The sequence below is a fragment of the Hylobates moloch genome, unplaced genomic scaffold (genome assembly GCF_009828535.3).
Source record: "Hylobates moloch isolate HMO894 unplaced genomic scaffold, HMol_V3 SCAFFOLD_14, whole genome shotgun sequence".
NCBI lineage: Eukaryota > Metazoa > Chordata > Mammalia > Primates > Hylobatidae > Hylobates > Hylobates moloch.
The window spans coordinates 54,389,470-54,407,160 of NW_026652289.1; the positions used below are offsets into that span (position 1 = coordinate 54,389,470).

At 52.7% G+C, this 17,691-nt stretch overlaps 2 protein-coding genes across 4 annotated transcripts in view; both read right to left on the reverse strand.

The window, feature by feature from the left end:
- Window positions 1-15,127, reverse strand: part of CCDC33 (coiled-coil domain containing 33) — a 100,342-nt gene extending 85,215 nt beyond the window's left edge. For all 3 annotated transcript variants that reach the window (XM_058427755.1, XM_058427754.1, XM_058427756.1), the window contains exon 1: window positions 14,702-15,127. The gene's annotated coding sequence lies outside the window, so the exon portion shown is untranslated. The remainder of the gene's footprint in view (window positions 1-14,701) is intronic.
- An 885-nt stretch (window positions 15,128-16,012) lies between these two features.
- Window positions 16,013-16,504, reverse strand: LOC116481921 (ribosomal protein eL42-like). Its single transcript, XM_032174985.1, has one exon. It carries the CDS (start codon window positions 16,426-16,428, stop codon window positions 16,108-16,110), a length of 321 nt encoding a protein of 106 aa, XP_032030876.1. The 5' UTR covers window positions 16,429-16,504; the 3' UTR covers window positions 16,013-16,107.
- Window positions 16,505-17,691: the final 1,187 nt, after the last annotated feature.

Here is a 17,691-nt window from a genome sequence, read left to right on the forward strand (position 1 = left end):
GTCTGTGACCAGGGTCTGGGCTGGGCTCAGTCTATGATCAAGGTCAAGCTCAGTGTAAGGCCGGGGTCAGGGCTCTCAGGCTTATCTAAGAAAACCAAGGATCCTCTGAGTATGACTCTAGCTGGCCCTGATCTGAGCCTCCCCCCCGTGCCACCTCCCCTGTGCCATCCCAAGCCTGCCCCACATGCACAGAGGAAGCAGCGCCTTCCCCTTTGAGTCCTGGCTCTGTCCCCACTCATTAGCTCTGGGCAGCAGGCAGCCGAAGAAGCAGCTGCCAACGCTGGCAGCCCTGCCATGCAGCCTTTGGCCAAGGGTCAGAACCCCACAGACCATCTCCTGGCTAGCCCCTTTTCCACATCTCATCCTGCCCACTGGGGCACCCCATGCCTGTCAGTGCCACTGCCTTCCTGGTCCCTGTTGTGCTCTGACTGGCAGGTCTCTCTGTGCCAGGCTGGGTGACAGGTGCTGTGTACTGTTCAAGCCCCAGGGCACTGAGCCAGGCCTAGACCAGTCATGGAACACCCTGGGCCTGGGGACTGGCCCGGTAGACCTGGGCATGGAATCTGTCTCGGGTGGCAGAGCTGGGATTCTTGTTGCCTCCAAAGAACAGAGAGCGTTTTCCAGGCCAGAACACAAGCCAGCCAGGCAGGCCTGCAGCAGCATGCAGGCCAAAGCTTACATCCTGGCCATGGGGAGACTGAGGCTCAGAGAAGGCAAGGACGGGCCTGAGCTCACACAGGGAGTCAGGGGCAGTGGGCCAGATGCTAGGTCTTCCTGTACCCAGCCTGGCTTCTTTCCACTGTCCTGTGGCTTTCTTCTGATAGGTCTCAGTGCCTACTGTGAGTCTGTTCAGGACTCCCCCTTCCCCCTGTAGAGCTTTAGACCTGCAGCATCTCACACTGTCTAGCACCATCATCTCTATAGCCCTTTGAGACAGGTTCCCAGGTGAGGTTTTCAGGCATTGAAAGACAAAGTAACTTTCCCACAGTCATACAGCAAGCTAGAAACAGGGCCAGATTCATTCGACGATTATTTAGTGACGGCTTCCTATGTTCCAGATACTGTGTTTCATGATAGGAATATAATGGTGAGCAAAGCAGACCTGGTGGTTGTCCATGGAACTAGTGGGGCACAGTGGAGGCAGGGGGCGGGATGGCAGGCACTGGCAAAGAGTATGTGCATAATCACATAAAGTGCATAAGCACATATCCTGGTACAGAGTCACATGAAAACATGTAATGAGGGAGGATTTGGCCTCATCTGGGAGATCAGTGAGAACAGCTGAGATGGGAAAAGAGGAAGGGAGAATGTTTTTGGGAAGGGAGGGTGGGAGGGAACAGGGTTTGCTCAGAGAACTGAGAGATGTCCAGTGTGGCTGGAGCAAAGAGAGGGAGGTGGAGGTCCTGTTGCTGGGGAGCTGGAGGGGCTGGCAAAGACCCAACCATGCTGGGCCTGGAATCCTCTTTACTTTGGAACAATGGGAAGCCACTGAGTTCCTTCGGTACTATGGCACCACAGTACCAAATGGTAACCTGCCTTTGCAGGGATCTTCAGGGAGCAAGAGCAGAGGAACCAAGAGCAGTTGGAGAAATAGTGCGGTGGCCTAAGTCGGTGGTGGAGCTGGTGGAGAGGAGCAGCTCAATCCGAGAGATGGGGAGACACGGACATGACTTGGTGATGGATTGGATGAGGGAAGAATGTGATTCCTGACACCAGGATGGGGTGGGATCACATGGAGAAAGAGTACAGGCTAGAGAAAGAAGAGCCACATAGGGCGGAAACCTGAGACAGGCTAACATTTAAGGTCAGGTAGAAGAGATCAAGAGATGTGGCCATAGGGGAAGGTGGGAGAATGGGGTAACTTGGAAGGGGAGAAAGGGCTTCAAAGAGACTGAGTGGTCATGAGGGGCTGCTGCCCCTGTGTAAGAAACAAACTCACTCGTCCAAACCCAAAGAATGGACTCAGAGACCCAGGCAACAGCGAAAGTGAGACTTTTAATGCCAGTCTTGCAAGATTGGGTGTCTGATAGGCAGGCACAGCCAGCACAGTTTCAATAAGCAGTTTATCCCCTAGTGCACGGGTCTCTCCCCTAGTTCCTCATAGGCTGAATGCTGCAGGGTCACAGTTTTCCTAGATGTCACCTATTGATTGTTAGCTTTAAGTTTGTTTTTTTGGGGGGATTATCTTACTGCATTTTTTTGCAGCCCACAATGCACTGCAATCCTAGTTAGCTCGGGAGCTATTCAAGTTGTTTTTATTTTTTTATTTTTTTATTTTTTTATTTTTTTTTAGATGAAGTCTTGCTCTGTTGCCCAGGCTGGAGTGCAGTGGCGTGATCTTAGCTCACTGCAAGCTCCGCCTCCTGGGTTCATGCCATTCTCCTGCCTCAGCCTCCCGAGTAGCTGGGACTACAGGCGCCCACCACCATGCCCGGCTAATTTTTTTTGTATTTTTAGTAGAGACGGGGCTTCACTGTGTTAGCCAGGATGATCTCGATCTCCTGACCTCATGATCCGCCTGCCTCGGCCTTCCAAAGTGCTGGGATTACAGGCGTGAGCCACCGCTCCCGGCCTCAAGTATTTGACTTATGACCTAAGTAGCTGGGCAGGCTGAAAAAAACAGACAAAACGAGCTATTTTGCAGACTAATAAACTTTCATTTTAGACTAAACTTCTTGTTCTGGTGAGAGCAACTAAGCGGGGAGGGTGGGGGGCTGCCGACAAGCAGGCGTTGGCTATCCAAGCGGGGGCCTAATATATCCAGTTTCTTCTGTACTTTGCTGATCTGAGCTGATTTAAGGCACTTTGTTTTGGAAATGGACCACTGTATACATTATTTCCTTTACCTGAGAGATCACAAAAGATGAGATGCCCGTTGGATGCAGGGTCAAGGATGCTGGTCACTGGTGACTACAGAGAAACTATATTGGTGGAGAAGTGTGGTCAGATTGGAAGCCAACCAGTGGCTTAGATGAAGACAGGCTGACCCACAAGATGAGCCAAGTGCCTGCTGGTCTGGAATAGTTTTGGCTGGAGGATGTGCCTATTACTAGATGGGCTCAAGCCTGGTGCCTCCTCAAAGGGTGAAGGGGCCATGCCCCAAACAAGAGAAGCACCCTCTTTGGGCCTGAACCCTCTTCAGCTCCCCACTAAGGGGATGAATGAGTGAACAGTTCCGGGGCGCTCTTAGGTCTGTGCTTCACTACTCCCCCTGCCCTGACCCCCTGCAACTGTGGTCCTGCCTGCTGGGAATGCGGCAAACCCAGAGAGAAGGACAGAATCCAGGCTGAGACAGGGATTCCCAGGATCCCCATCCCCAACCTCAGGTGAGAGAAGATGGGATGGCAGAGGGCAGGAAACCAAGCCAGGAGACTAAGTTCAGGGTACCAAAAAACAGGGGCAGCAAAAAGATGAGAAAAAATGCTTGGAAAGAATGTAAAAAAAAAATATATATATATATATATATGCATATTTTCCCAGTTTTATTGAGGTATAATAGACAAATAAAAATAGAATTTATATGTATTTAAAATGTACAAAGTGATGATTTGATACACATATACTTTCTGCGTGATCATCACGATCAAGTTAATTAACACATCTATCACCTCACAGTTACCTTTTGTGTATGTGGTGAAAACACTTAAAATCTACTCTTAGCACATTTCAAATACATAATATAGTATCATTTTTTTTTTCAGACGGAGTCTCACTCTGTCACCCAGGCTGGAGTGCACTGGCACAATCTCAGCTCACCGCAACCTCCGCCTCCCAGGTTCAAGTGATTCTCCTGCCTCACCCTCTGAAATAGCTGGGATTACAGGTGCCCACCACCACACCAAGCTAATTTTTGTATTTTTAGTAGAGATGGAGTTTCACCATGTTGGCCAGGCTGGTATCAAACTCCTGACCTCAGGTGATCCACTTGTCTTGGCCTCCCAAAATGCTGGGATTACAGGTGTGAGCCACTGTGCCCAGCCACAATATAGTATCATTAACTAGAGTCACCTGCTGCATATTAGATCCCCAGAATTACTTATCCCAAAACTGAGAGTTTGTATCCTTTGGCCAACATTTCCTAATTTCCCTCATCCACAGCCCCTGACAGCCACCATTCTACTCTCTGCATCTATGAGTTCATCTTAGATTCCATTAAGTGAGATTATGCAGTATTTGTCTTTCTGTGTCTAGCTTATTTCATCTAGCATAATGTCCTCCAGGCTCATCTGCATTGTCACAAATGGCAGGATGTCCTCCCTTTATGGCTGAATAATATTCCATTGTGTATGTGTTGTCTATATGTGGATATATATGTATACAATATATAATTGTGTGTGTGTATATATGACATAAGTATATATAAATATATGTATATGACATGTGTGTGTGTGTATATATATATATATATATATATATATATGACATTTTCTTTATCCATTCATTCATCAACAAACACTTAGGTTGATTCTGTATCTTGGCTATTGTGAATAATTCTGCAATGAATATAGGGGTACTCTTGACCTCAGATGATCCACCTGCCTCAGCCTTCCAAAGTTCTGGGATTACAGGCATGAGCCACTGCACCAGGCCCAGATATCTTCTCTTTTCTTTTACTTTTTTTTTTTTTTTTTTTGAGATGGAGTCTCGCTCTGTTGCCCAGGCTGGAGTGCAGTGGTGCAATCTCGGCTCACTGCAACCTCCGCCTCCCAGGTTCAAGCAATTCTCCTGCCTCAGCCTCCCTAGCAGCTGCACCACACCTGGCTAGTTTTTGTATTTTTAGTAGAGATGGGGTTTCACCATATTGGCCAGGGTGGTCTTGAACTCCTGACCTTGTGATCCGCCCACCTTGGCCCCCCAAAGTGCTGGGATTACAGGCATGAGCCACCGCGCCTGGCCAGATATCTTTTCAAGATACTGATTTTGTTTCCTTTGGATATATACCCAGTACTGAGATTGCCGGATCGTATGGTAGTTTTATTTTCAATTTTTTGAGGAACCTCCATGCTGTGTTCCATAATGGCTGCACCATTTTACTGCACATTCCCACCAACAGTGTACAAGGGTTCTCTTTTCTCCACACCCCCACCAACACTTATCTCTTGTGTTTTTGAGAACAGCCATCCTAACAGGTGTGAGGTGCTATCTCCTTGTGGCTTTGATTTACATTCCCTGATGATTAGTGATGTGCACCTTTTCATGTGCCTGTTGGCCATTTGTATTTCTTTGTTGGAAAAATTTCTATTTGGGTCTTTTTCTCATTTTTAAAATTGGGTTACTTGTCTTTTTGCTGTTGAGTTGTATGAGTTACTCATATATTTTGGATATTAACTCCTTATCAGATACATGTTTTGCAAATATTTTCTCCCATACCATAGGCTGCCTTTTTGTTTTGTGGATTATTCCCTTTGCTGTGCAGAAGATTTTCAGTTTGATGCAGTCTCACTTATTTTTTATTCTGTTACCTGTACTTCCAGTGTCATATCTGAAGATTAATTGCCAAGACCAGTGTAAAGGAGCCTTTCCCCTGTGTTTTCTTCTAGGGGTGTTACAGTTGCAGGTCTTACATTGAAGTCTTTACAAATAAATACATATTTTTAAAAAAGCATTGAAATATTCATCATGAACAAAATGAAAACTTTCGTGAACTTTCTTATGACTATTGTGTGCTTTGTTACGTGTTTATTTGTAATCAGATGTGCAGGGATATAAAATTTTTTCCAGGTTCTATGGCCTCTGAGGGTCTGGATCCTCCCTCTGGGGTTCCTGCCTGGGGCTGGGGGCGAGGACTGAAAGGCCTCTTCAGGTCCTGACAGCTGGGCCTTCATTCTCAGAAGCCCTTCCTTCTCCCTTCATTTGCATCTCATTAGCACCACCTCGAGCTGGTGGCAGCTCCGCCTGTCTGGAGCCCTGGGACTCAGGCTGCAGCCTGGCCCAGGCGCTGCTCCCAGCTGGAGAGGGGTGCAGCGACGTGCTTTCCCCTCCCCCTTCCTCGCGTTCTCTGTCCCCACCCTCTCTCCCGCCCCACGTGCCGCAGCCACAGGGAGGGCGCAGGAGGACTCGGGGTGTGCTCGGCTCTCCGCACCCCCACCCAGGCTCGTGTCGCCTAGGCTCCTGCCGCGCGTTCCCATGGCAACCGGGTGATGGCGCGGGTCGCGGTGCCTGCCTAGGAGCCACACAGCCACCCAGCTCCCCGCCCCGCCGCCCAGGTCGGATTGGTGACAGTCAGGGCCTCAATCTCCCGAGATGATCGGCGATAATTGGTTTATGGAAATAGCTGAGCGGAAAAGGCGAGCTCCCTGCTAGAAACCAGCCTCCCTGCCAAGCCTGCTCCCACCACCTGTCCTTCCCTCACCACGGAAATGGAGTTGGGGGAGGGAGGGCCGAGGAGCTGGGCTGGCACAAATGGGGCTTTTGAGGCAAGTATTTCACCTGTTGCTCTCGGCACAGCTTCTATCCCCCTTTCACAGTGGGGGAGGCTGGGGGGGCAGGGACTTGTCATAGTAACCAGGTGTTGGCCTCAGTCATGCCTTGGCTCCTAAGTTTGGGCTCAGGCCTATGTTGGGTGCATTGTTGGGAGAAATGGAGGAGGAGATCCGTCTTCAGGGAGCCCCAGAGGACTGCATAAACCATGTTGCTATAAAGTACTTCAGACCAGGGTCACCACTGCTGTGGCACTCCAGAGGAGGGAGAGCTCAACTCTGGTGGCTGCCTGGAGGAGGAGGCTTTAAAGGCGGGATTTCAGCAGGCATTGGTGAGAGGGCTGGGGCAGGCACTCCCCAAAAGGAAATGTGGGCAACAGACTCTTGGCAGGAACTGAATGGTGCCAGCATTGGTGGGGGAGGGGAAGTATAGGGTGGCTTGGTGGGAGGCCACCAAGGCTCCCACCGTCTGTCTATAGAAGGTCTAGGGGTGACATGCTCCTTGGAGGGTACTTTATAATAAAGATTGAGCAAATGTCCAGTGTCCCCAGCGAAGGTTGGCTGGATGGAGATTGTGTTGCCCCTTGGCGCCTTTCTGGAAGAAGCGAGACCCGTGAGGTGGGCATAGACGTGGCGTGGCAGGCCTTGGCACCAGGCTGGGGAAGTGTGTACCCTGACAGCAGCTGGCTGGAGGGGGTGTGTGGGGTGCATTAAAAGCCCAGAACTAGGGGAGTCCTCATAATGGAAGTGACTGGAGATGGAGGGGAGGGGAGGGTGGTTATGAGGACCCTACCCCAGGGCTGGTTATGGTGGGGTGGGGCACCCAGAAGTCAGGAGAGGCAGGCCCCAAATCTTCCCCTTCCCCAATCTGACCATCATGCCCATGAGCCCAGCCCAGGCTTCTGCATACAAGGGCCCTGCCCCACTGAAGCTGAGCTGTGACCAATCCCTGCCCCGCTGGTGTGGGGTGGGGAGGGGTGACTCTCTGGATCCGCTGGCACCCTGCCTTCCTCAGCCTTGGTGAGCAGCTTCCCATGCAGCAGCGGAGATGCCAGGCAGTGCCCACAGCAGCTCTTCCCCTCTGGGTATGACAGTCCCAGTCCTGGGCCTTCGGGTACTCGTATTCCAAATAGCTGTCCCCTGGTTTCTGCTCACAGCCCAACCCATCCCCTGCCCCGACTCTCACGCAGCTACTTCCATCACCACATAGGGCCACGGCTCAGAGCCATCCTTGCAGGCAGGCAGGTTGGTAGCCCCATGGAGGGTGACCACGATGGTCTCCTTGTTAGAGGGAGACAGGTGACCGATCTCAGGTTCTGTGCTCTGGGAGGCGACCAGGGGCTCCCCTGGGTCTTCAGTGTTCTGTGGGGAGAGCCAGGGCTGAGTGGCTTTTTTTTTTTTTTTTGAGACAGAGTCTTGCTCTGTTGCCCAGGCTGGAGTGCAGTGGTGCCATCTTGGCTCACTGCAGCCTCTACCTCCCAGGTTCAAGCAATTCTCCTGCCTCAGCCTCCCCAGTAGCTGGGATTAGAGGCATGTGCCACCACGTCCAGCTAATTTTTGTATTTTTAGTAGAGACGGGGTTTCCTCATGGTCTCGAACTCCTGACCTCAGGTGATCTGCCTGCCTCAGCCTCCCAGAGTGCTGGGATTATAGGCATGAGTTACTGCACCTGGCCCTGAGTGGCCTCCTCTGCTGCGGCACCTCCCTTCACTGCCACCTTCTAGCATCTAGCCCCTCACAGCTTCCATCAAGTGCCTGCCTCCCTCTGTCACCCTTCCGCCCACTCTGCAGGGCAGTCGCCTTGGTCCCATTTTCTCCCTACTTCTGTCCCCATCCCACATCTCTCTCAGTGCCTCTCGGCCTCTCCCCCAGTCCTGGATCCTACCCTTCCTGCAGGATGAGACAGGCCACCTCACCTTTCAAGTCCGGTCCCACTTCTAAGCCTTAGCTTTTGAAGGTGTCCTTGTCTGTAATTCCTAAATCCCAGCTGCTTTTGCAGTCCTAACAATGGGCCACCTTCTTCAGTCTATCTTGTAACCTCATCTCAGCTCACCCATCACCTCAGGTCCCTCCTGTGCACAGCACTTTACAGCTGACAAAGCTTCTCCATGTCCATGGAGGCACTCAGTGCATTACATGGAGGTGAATGTGTGTGTCTGTCCCAGATGCCCCACCTGTCTTCTACCCAGGAACCCTGCGGACTGGGGAGGAAGAGGTGCCCGCCCATGCAGGGGGCTTCCTACGTCAGTTGCCCCAAGCAGGGACTCAGCAGCTTAGTAACTCGTGGATTCACAGCCCAAAGGACCATCGTAATGAGAGTTGCTGAGAGGAGACAAAGCCCTGGCCGGCTGAGGCAGTCAGGGAAGACAGCAGGGAGGAGGAGGCCTTAAAGGGTTGGGAGAAGGTGCAGGAGTGGAGTCAGGGAGGACAGGCCAGGAGCAGAACAATGGAGTGAAGGCAGCAAGCGGGAAGGGGCAGAGCTTTCCAAGGCCCAGAGGTGGCTCAGTTTGGCTGGGGAGGCAGTGGGGACTCAGAGAAGAAGGCAGAGCTGGGCATATAAACGCGGTGGGGTGGGGAGGGGTGTGGCTATGAGGCTGCTGTGGCTCAGGGGTGTCCTTGTCCTCCCTGGCCCTGGTCCTCCACCGGCCAGCTGGCTGACTCTCCACTTCCAGTTAATCTGAACCAGATTAACCCTTGTTAGGCCTCCTGTGGTAGGAGGTCTCGCCTACCCTTTGTCCCTCCAGCTGATATGAGGGGCCATAGAGGGGCACTCCTGGCTCTGGGAGAGGAGCAATGGACCTCCTCAGGGTGGAGGCAGGGCCCTGAGGGGCCACTGGCAGTCTGTTCTTCATCTCTGGAAAGCTCAGCCTGTCAGACCCTGCATTCCAGGGCAGGCCCTGGTTGGGTGGGGTTGAGAACAATGTCCTATTACATAGAGGGGAAATTGAGGCCCAGACAGGAACAAGGACCTGGGCCCTGGATGGGCTCTGGTTTTGGTGGCAGCCTCGGCAGGCGGGGTCCTTGGCTCAGAATGGCCGGCTGCTGAGGAGCCCTGAGTGTCAGGAGAGGTAGGTTTAAACCAGCTCTGCTTCTCACCATGCTGGGCCCCAAAGCCAGCCATGTTCTGAGAGTCAGTTTCCCCAGTGGGGAGATGAGGACTTGGACCGGCCTATCTGGAACCTGCTCTGCTCCTACCTTGAGACTTGGCTCCTGGAAGCCTCAGGCGGAGGGAAAGAGAAGGGCAAAGTGCCTGAGGCTCTGCTCTGCCCTGAGGAGTTTTAGGAACGTTATTTCATCCATTTCTCACAATAGCATGGGGTGCCCACCAATCGGAGCCACACACTCCCTCAGCAGCTCCCCTTGGGGGTCTACTGGCCTCTCAAAGCTAACAAGCTCTGGACTCCTCTTCAAACCCCTCCTCCTGCTATCTGCCTCAACTTGTTAGTGAGTTACTGGCGATGCTGTTGTTCAAGCCCCACATCTTGGAGTCCTTCCTGATTCTTCCCGCTCTCCCTCTACATCCCTTATCCAGTTCCTCAGCAGATCCTGTCAGCTCCACCTTCAAACTATATCTGGACTCTGACCCCTTCTCAGCATCCTCAGGTCAGCACTCAGGTCCCAGACACCTGCATGTCCCGACTCGCCTCTGATGGAGTTCTGTTTCCTCTCCGGCTCTCCCTCCACCCCATCCAGTCGCCAGAGTGAGCCTTTACAGATTGGACCCAGACCCTCTCTCTCCTCTGCTCAGAACCCTGAAGTAGCTTGCTGCTTCTCTCAGAGCCTTGCAATGGCCCGTGGGGCCCTCCAGGAGCTGGCCCAGAAAACTGACCTCATCTTGTCCCACGGGCCCTGTGGGTCACTCCACTCCAGCCACACTGGCCTCTTGGCTGTTTCTCACACCCACCAAGCTCCCTCCTGCCTCCCCACCTCTGCCCTAGCTGTTTTCTCTGCTCCTCCCTGGGTGTCGCTCCAGAACTGTCATCCCTGTGCCTTGCTCCCCCACTTCCCTTGGCTTGCCTGGTGCAGGCTGTGGTTCTTGCCTAGCAAGATGGTTAATTAGGAGGTGAGAATACATGCCCCCCAGATCAGAAGTGCCAGTCCTGCAGAGAGACCCCCCTCTCCTTCCTCTGACTGAGGAGGCCACCCCCACCCTCTTCCAGGACCCAGCAGGGCCTATCACCATCTGCAGAGGTGTTGATGAGGGTTGCCCCTCCTTCTCTCCCCCATGCTCCTGTCAGGGGAGAATGAGGAGAGGGGAAGATGCCCTTGCCTGGAGGTGAGGGAGGAGGAGCAGCCAGAGTGCTGCTCCCTGACCTCCTGGGTAGGCAGCTTCCTCCCATATCCACCCTCATGCAGGCCACCATGACCCCCCACTCCCCAGCAGCCTTGCTTTCCTGGTTTAGTGGCACAGGAGTAAGGCTGGCAGCCTCGGGGCAAAAAGATCTAGGTTTCAACTTGGCTGGACGTGGTGGCTCACCCCTGTAATCCCAGCACTTTAGGAGGCCGAGGCAGGCAAATCACTTGAGGCTGGGAGTTCGAGACCAGCCTTGCCAACATGGTGAAACCCCATCTCTACTAAAAATACAAAAATTAGCTGGGCGTGGTGGCACGAGGCTGTAATCCCAGCTACTCGGGAGGCTGAGGCAGAAAAATTGCTTGAACTTAGGAGGCGGAGGTTGCAGTGAGCCAAGATGGTACTCCAGCCTGGGTGATAGAGTGAGACTCCATTAAAAAAAAAAGAAAGGAAGAAAAAAGAAAAAAAGAAAAAAGACCTAAGTTTCAGCTCAGCTCTGGCCCTGCCTCTCTGTACCTTGATTTTCCCACCTGGCCAATGGGAATGTCTGGAATAGTTTGTGATTCAGCCTTTCCAGTGGTTAGTGTGCCTGAAGTTCCTGCAGTGAGGCTGGGAGGGGTGATTCATGTTCCTAGATGGATTCACCTTGCAGTGAGGGCACAGGGCCTCTCATGGCCTCCCTAGGGCCATGCAAGGGAGGGCCCAGGAGCAAGACCATTGTCCAGGGGCTCTCACTGGCTCCCTGGCAGCCCCAGAGCCCAACTAGGCATCTGCAGACCTGGCCAGGAGTCACACCGGCTCCTCCTCTACCTCCCCTGCGCCTCCCCTCGGGGACAGCCTTCCCTTCTGGGAATAAAGCTTGCAGGAAGTTTGGCGAGAACTGTTGTGCTTCAGTTCTGGGCATGAGGCCAACTGCCAGGCTGGCGCCTCCTGGTGAGGCCTGCAGGCATGTGCCCGCTGGGCAGGCTGGGCCCAGGGCCAGGGAGGCCTGGGGCCAAGGGTGAGGCCAGGAGGGGGATGGTGGGTCAGGGCTGCTAACTTCCCACTATCCCTTTTTTATTCCCACGTCTGGATGGGAATCTGCAGGCTTCCCTCAGAGATGTCCTGCATCAGAACCAACGTCCTCGACCCATCTGTTACCCCTGGCCTGCGCTAGAGGATTGATGAGGGAACAGAAAATGCACATACTGGGTTACATGAGTGGTAGTGAACTGGGGGTGATGGGGCACCCCCCGTAAGTCTCAGGTCTCACAAACCCATCTGTAGGGGTGTGGTGAGCCCTGGGGAGGGAATTCATGCCTCCTCTCGGCTGGGAGCAGAGCTGGATGCTCACCATCAGCTTCTCAGGCTCACTCCCACTTAACCCACCCAACACTGCTAGGGTGCAGAGATCAGCAGGCAGCTTTTCCAGGCAGGGGTTTGGCCAGTTTACCTGCCCAAGGCCACACAGCCAGTGGATGGGAGGCTGGGCTGTGAGCACCAAAGCCTGCCTGATTCCAAAGTTCAGCACTCTCAGCTACTCCACTGGGCCTGGCAAGATTGGAAGCTGCTAACTCCAGTGCCCTTATCCCACCAGACAGGCGGCCTTGCCCTCAATAGGCCAGGATTAGCCAGCAGATGTCGCAGGGGAACTAGGACTGCCCATCACTTAGGGCATTTTTGGATCCATGTGCTGGGGGGAAGGGCTGGGGTGAGAGGAGGAGGTAGGAACAACAGGGAGTTAATGGTCCTTGAATTCAGCTCCCGCGGGTGGGGTGGGGGGTGCTTAACTTGGTTCTGGTGGGGAGAGAGATGGAAGGAGACAAACTCTTCCACCCACTCCTCCCTCTCCAGCAGCCTGGGAGGCCTGAGGAGCTGAGCCCAGTTCTGCCCTCTAGAAGGGCCCTGAGTCTGAAAAGTCACACCAGCTGGAGAGGGGCTGGGCTGGGAGGCAGGGTGCCTGGCTGCCTGGATCTGTCATTTGGGCAAGTTATTTGACGGCAGTGGGGCTATTTCCCAGCAGTTTCACAAGGACTTTCAGTTAAAAATGGTCCCCCATGTTCTTTCTAGTTTCAGCATCTAAACTTGCCTGGGAGTTATGGTGGCCAGCATGAAAGCACACAGCTTAGCTAGTGGGGCCAGGGCTGGAACTGGAAGCAGGGTCTGTCTGACCCCACACTCTTGCTGTCTCTGCTGTGCTCTAACCATGCTTCCTTGGATGTGGATCCCTTCTCTGCTCCACAGTGGATGCCCCCTTGAACTCATAACCTGAGTATCCATTGGTGGCAGCAAGAGGAATTGTGTTCTTTGGAGCAGAGAAGCATTCCAAAAGATGACACAAAAGTCAGACATCATTAAAAAGGGATAGGTTTGATTGCATTTTAAAAATCTATACTAACTTCTATAATGGTCCAAAATGTCCTGCAATACAAAGAAAAGAAAAAAAGGAGAAAATGTTTGCTATATATTTAAAAAAGGATTAATATCCGTAGTATACAAAGAGCACTGAAACCTATAAACATTACCCAATTTAAAAAACATGAACTGGGGATTCACAAAAGAAGAAACACAAATATGTATTATATATACATGATGAGCATCCTTTTTTTTTTTTTTTTTTTTTTTGAGATGGAGTTTCACTCTTTGTTGCCCAGGCTGGAGTGCAGTGGTGCTATCTCGGCTTACTGCAGCATCTGCCTCCCAGGTTCAAGCGATTTTCCTGCCTCAGCCTCCTGAGTAACTGGGATTACAGGTGTGCACCACCACACCCAGCTAATTTTTGTATTTTTAGTAGGGGTTTCACCATGTTGGTCAGGCTGGTCTCAAACTCCTGCCTCGGCCTCGCCAAGTGCTGGGATTACAGGTGTGAGCCACCACCCCCGGCCATGATAAGCATCCTTATAGGCGATTCTACCCAGCTATCAAAAGTGCTTCTCAAAGCTACCAATCAAAGCAAACTTGGCTCCTCCTCAGGACTCCCATGCACACTCCCCGGATCCCTAAATCCAGCTCTGTGGGGCAGGTGGGGACCAGCTGGCAGCTTTGGGTGCCAGGTCAACCTTGGTGCCTGGTCCAGAGTGTGTGGCATTACAGAAAGAGGCTTAATGGGGAGGGTGGAGTCTGTGGGGGGTGGGGGTTAGCTGTGGGCAGAGAACATCAGGAACCAGAGACATCAAAATCAAGATTAATAAAGTGGAAATCACACTAGGGCCTGGGCACCCCCAGCTATTTGGCTTATTCAACCTGAGTGTAACTACAAAGAGGGTATCCCCTATTTGCAAGTACCTGTGTGCCTTTGGTCTCAGCTCCTTCTGCTATCCCTGTGGGTGACACCATCTAGGGCAGGGGCTCAGCCTTGCTAGTGAGAGGAAGGTAAGCGGTCCCTTGCATTGAACTGTTTACATCTCATCGCACTGAGATTCTAGTCCCTTCCTGGCAGAGCTCTGCTGCTGGGCCACAGCTTTTTATTAAGCACCCACTATGTGCCAGGCACTGTTCTGAGTGCTGGGGATACAGCGATCAACAAAACACACAAAAATCCCTTCTCTCCAGAGACCCAAGCATCTGTGTTCCAGGGCAGGGGCCTAGGCCCCAGAAAATCAGGGCCAAGGCTTGGAGAGCATGGGGGCAGTGGGGGCATCAGGGCTGCCAAGGCAGCAGCCTGGGAATCTCCTGGGAGATCTTGGACGGGGGTAATGAACCATCTCAGTGGGCTCTCAGACTGTGTGACCACAGCAACAAGAGGGCAGAAACAACCAGGTAAGGGTGGTCAGCATTGACAACACCTGCAAGTATACTGCATTCCAGTTCCCGTGTGGCCCAAGAGTATAGGGCAGCTAACCTGGGAGAGCCACAGAGACCGCCTCACTCCCCATTTCATAGCTGTGAAAACTGAGACCCAGGGAAGGGAAACTTTCGTCATGATTAAGGAGCAAACAAAACTTTGAAGGAAGGATTTTGAAGGAGGGACAGATTCATGCAGGTGCATGGCCCATGTCCCTGGCCTTACCTTTTTGTTTTTCAGTCCCATCCTCTTGAGGCCAGGAGTGTCTGGCCTTGTTTAACAATCTTGGGGATGAGTACTTGGTATTAGTGGGTGATCAGGCATCAGTCCTGCCCAGACAGCTGGCCTGGGCGTCTTGGAGTCTTTATGGGTAGTAGACAGTATGGAGGTCAATGTGGTCTCAGGGGTGCCACACACCAGCCCTGGGGCCTGGATGTCGGGGGAGGAGGAGGGTGGCCAAGTGGGGGCAGGTCCTGGATCTCTCAGCAGCGAGACGGTCTGTGGGTGGAAGGGCCTTGGGGGTTGAGGGCCATGGCCAGCTGGACAGCGTCAGCAATGAGGCAATTGACTCTTGGCACCCCTAGGATGGTGGAGAGACGGGGCACAGGGGCCCTGCCTCTGCCCAGGCCTGGAAAAGCAGTGAGCTCTTCCACCTAGCTGGGTCACCTGGGCAACATTGTGTGATGTCACAGGGCAGGGCCAAAGTATCACAGGCACCTGTCCAGGTGCAGTGAGCTAGAACGCGAAGCCCTTTTCCCTATCCTGGAGCTGTGTTCCACCTGCCGCCTGGCACTCAGGCCTCACCCTTCTTGCTCTTGGTGCCTCAAGTAGACTCCACCGACACTGTGGTGTGGCCAGCCCCATGATGCTCACGCTGCAGCAAAAGAGGAAGCCAGACACTGCTCTCAAGGGCGTTGCAGCTTGATCGGTAAAACAACTACTTCTATTAAAGAATCTACCAGCCATTGTGCCTCTTTGGGTACCTATAGTCTTCCATTTATTTGATAATAATAAACACAAACTTCAAGAGGATGGTTTCTTCTTGGAGGGTGGGTGGGAAGATCGGGGAGAGAAGAGGGTAAGAGCATACGTTAGATTGGTCAGTTAATGGAAGTTCATTATATTATTGAAAATAAATTATAATTAAACAATTAAAGAAAGCCATGATGGGCCAGTGATGGCACTAGAGTATGAACCAAAGATTATGGTTCAGTTCTGAGCACTGCAGGAAATTATTATAAAGACAAAGTATGTTTTTTGATGGAGCATTTGCTGCACGCCAGGCAGGGTCCTAAGTGCTTTTGGTGAGGTGAGATGGCAGAATGACGAGAGACTAGTCCTTGGCCTGGGGTGGGGGGTTGCTCTATAGAGAGGTGAGATCTGAACTGGGCTTTGAAGGATGATCAGGAATCCTGGGCTAGAAGAGGAGGGATTTGGAGTGTGGGCAGTGTTCAGAAGTGTTTGGGAGGCCCCTGTGGCCTGCCTCATTTCTACCTATTTTGGGCCCCATGTTGGAGATTCTTTTTTTTGTGTGTGTGTGTAAGAATATCACTGTATTTATTTTCCCTCAGGTAATTTTTCTATGGCTTCACCATTTTCTCTTCAAAATTAGAAGAAAAATATCCCAAAGTTTAGAACTGGATCACTTGGCCCTTTCTCTTCTTATCTCCTCCCAGTTCAAAATGCTTGCATCTCTTAATGGCCAGCATTCTCTTGGATCTGCAGTTAGGCTCAACACATTCCAGCCTTAGCACCATCTTCTTTGTGGTCTTAGCCTTCTTCCGGAAAATTGGCTTTGTCTGCCCACCATAGCCACTCTGCTTCCGATCATAGCGCCTCCTTCCCTGGGCATACAAAGAATCCTTGCCCTTCTTATATTGTGTCACTTTGTGAGGCTGATGCTTGCCACACTTCTTACAGAAGGTTCTTCGGGTTTTAGGTACGTTGACCATCTCTGCACAGGGCTGTTTTGTCTATATGATGAAAACGAGAAACGGCGTCCGACACCCTCGCCTTTCGCAGCTCTAGCCTAACCTGGAGATTCTTTTAATCTGGCCGAAGAGCAGGACCAGCCTGGCAGCCAGGAGGCAGGAGATTCCTGCTTTGCAGAGGCCTCCCAGCCTCCCTCTCTACCCCCACTCTAGAGAGAGCAGCCTGTGAGGACAAACTACCCATGCAATGAGACACAGGGGAGTGTGTCTGTCTTCCAGAGACCCCCCCGCCTCCTTACTTGGCCTTTCCTTCCCTCTGAGTCCTGTCCCACCCCCACATTTGGGCAGTTTAGAGACAGAAAAACTGAGGCTTTGCTTTTGATTAGAACTGAAAGGACCAGCCAAGGTCACCCAGACACTGGTGGGGGATGGTAGTCAGGAACCCCACTCCTAATTTTCTCCCCGTCTAGGCCTGCCAAGAGTGGTACTCCTGGGGCTCTGGGGCTGGGGGCCTGACCAGGAATGGCCTGGCTGTGAGCACTGTGCTTTATCTCCCTTGTGGGCCAACATGTCCCAGCACAGTGTGTATGTGTGGAAAGGTCTCAGTGGCTGCTCCCCCAGTCTCCCTAGAGCGTGTCTCCCCCAACCTCTCCAGCCTGCTTAGTCTAGGAGGCTAGGGCAGCAGGTTCAGGGGGTGGGGAGCCATTGCTCCTTCTCTAGCAGCAGGACTGAAGATGCAAGCCAGGTGCTTAGGAAGCAAACTTTAAGGAAGCACTCACTCTCAGGGCTGTGCGAGCGCTCCGCTTCCGACACACAGCCTCACATTTTGCGCCCTGTCCACCTTGCCTGCCTCACTGTGGTCCTTGCCCTGCCCTGCAGCTCTGCCTCAGTTCCCCGGGGCTCTGGGCTCTCGCCCAGGTACCCTCCTTGGCATCTGAGCTTTCTGCCTCTGCAGCCATGCCCCTGCCGTCTTCCTGACTGGGAAGAAGATAATGCGATTGGGCACTGGTTCCAGGCCGTCTGGCTCCAGGGTGCAAGCGGGCCCTGTGCACTCAGCAGCCACCAGGAGGGCCCTTCTACCCCCTGACTTGCGGGTTGTTCACCTCCCCAGACCAAGGACCCCTGAGACACCAGCTCCTGTGCCTGCCCTAACCTCCCCCAAGAGCTGCTTCCTCCGAGCCTGTGAGAAGGCCTTAACGGCAGCATGAGCCCAGCTGCTCTACCTTCTCCTCCCCTTCCTCCAGCAAGGTGAGCTCCACCTCCCCAGCCCAGAGAAGTGGGCTT

What these genes read in the sequence shown, in the direction of transcription:
- LOC116481921 (XM_032174985.1), bottom strand. Translation starts at nt 16,428, where the DNA reads ATGGTCAACGTACCTAAAACCCGAAGAACCTTCTGTAAGAAGTGTGGC.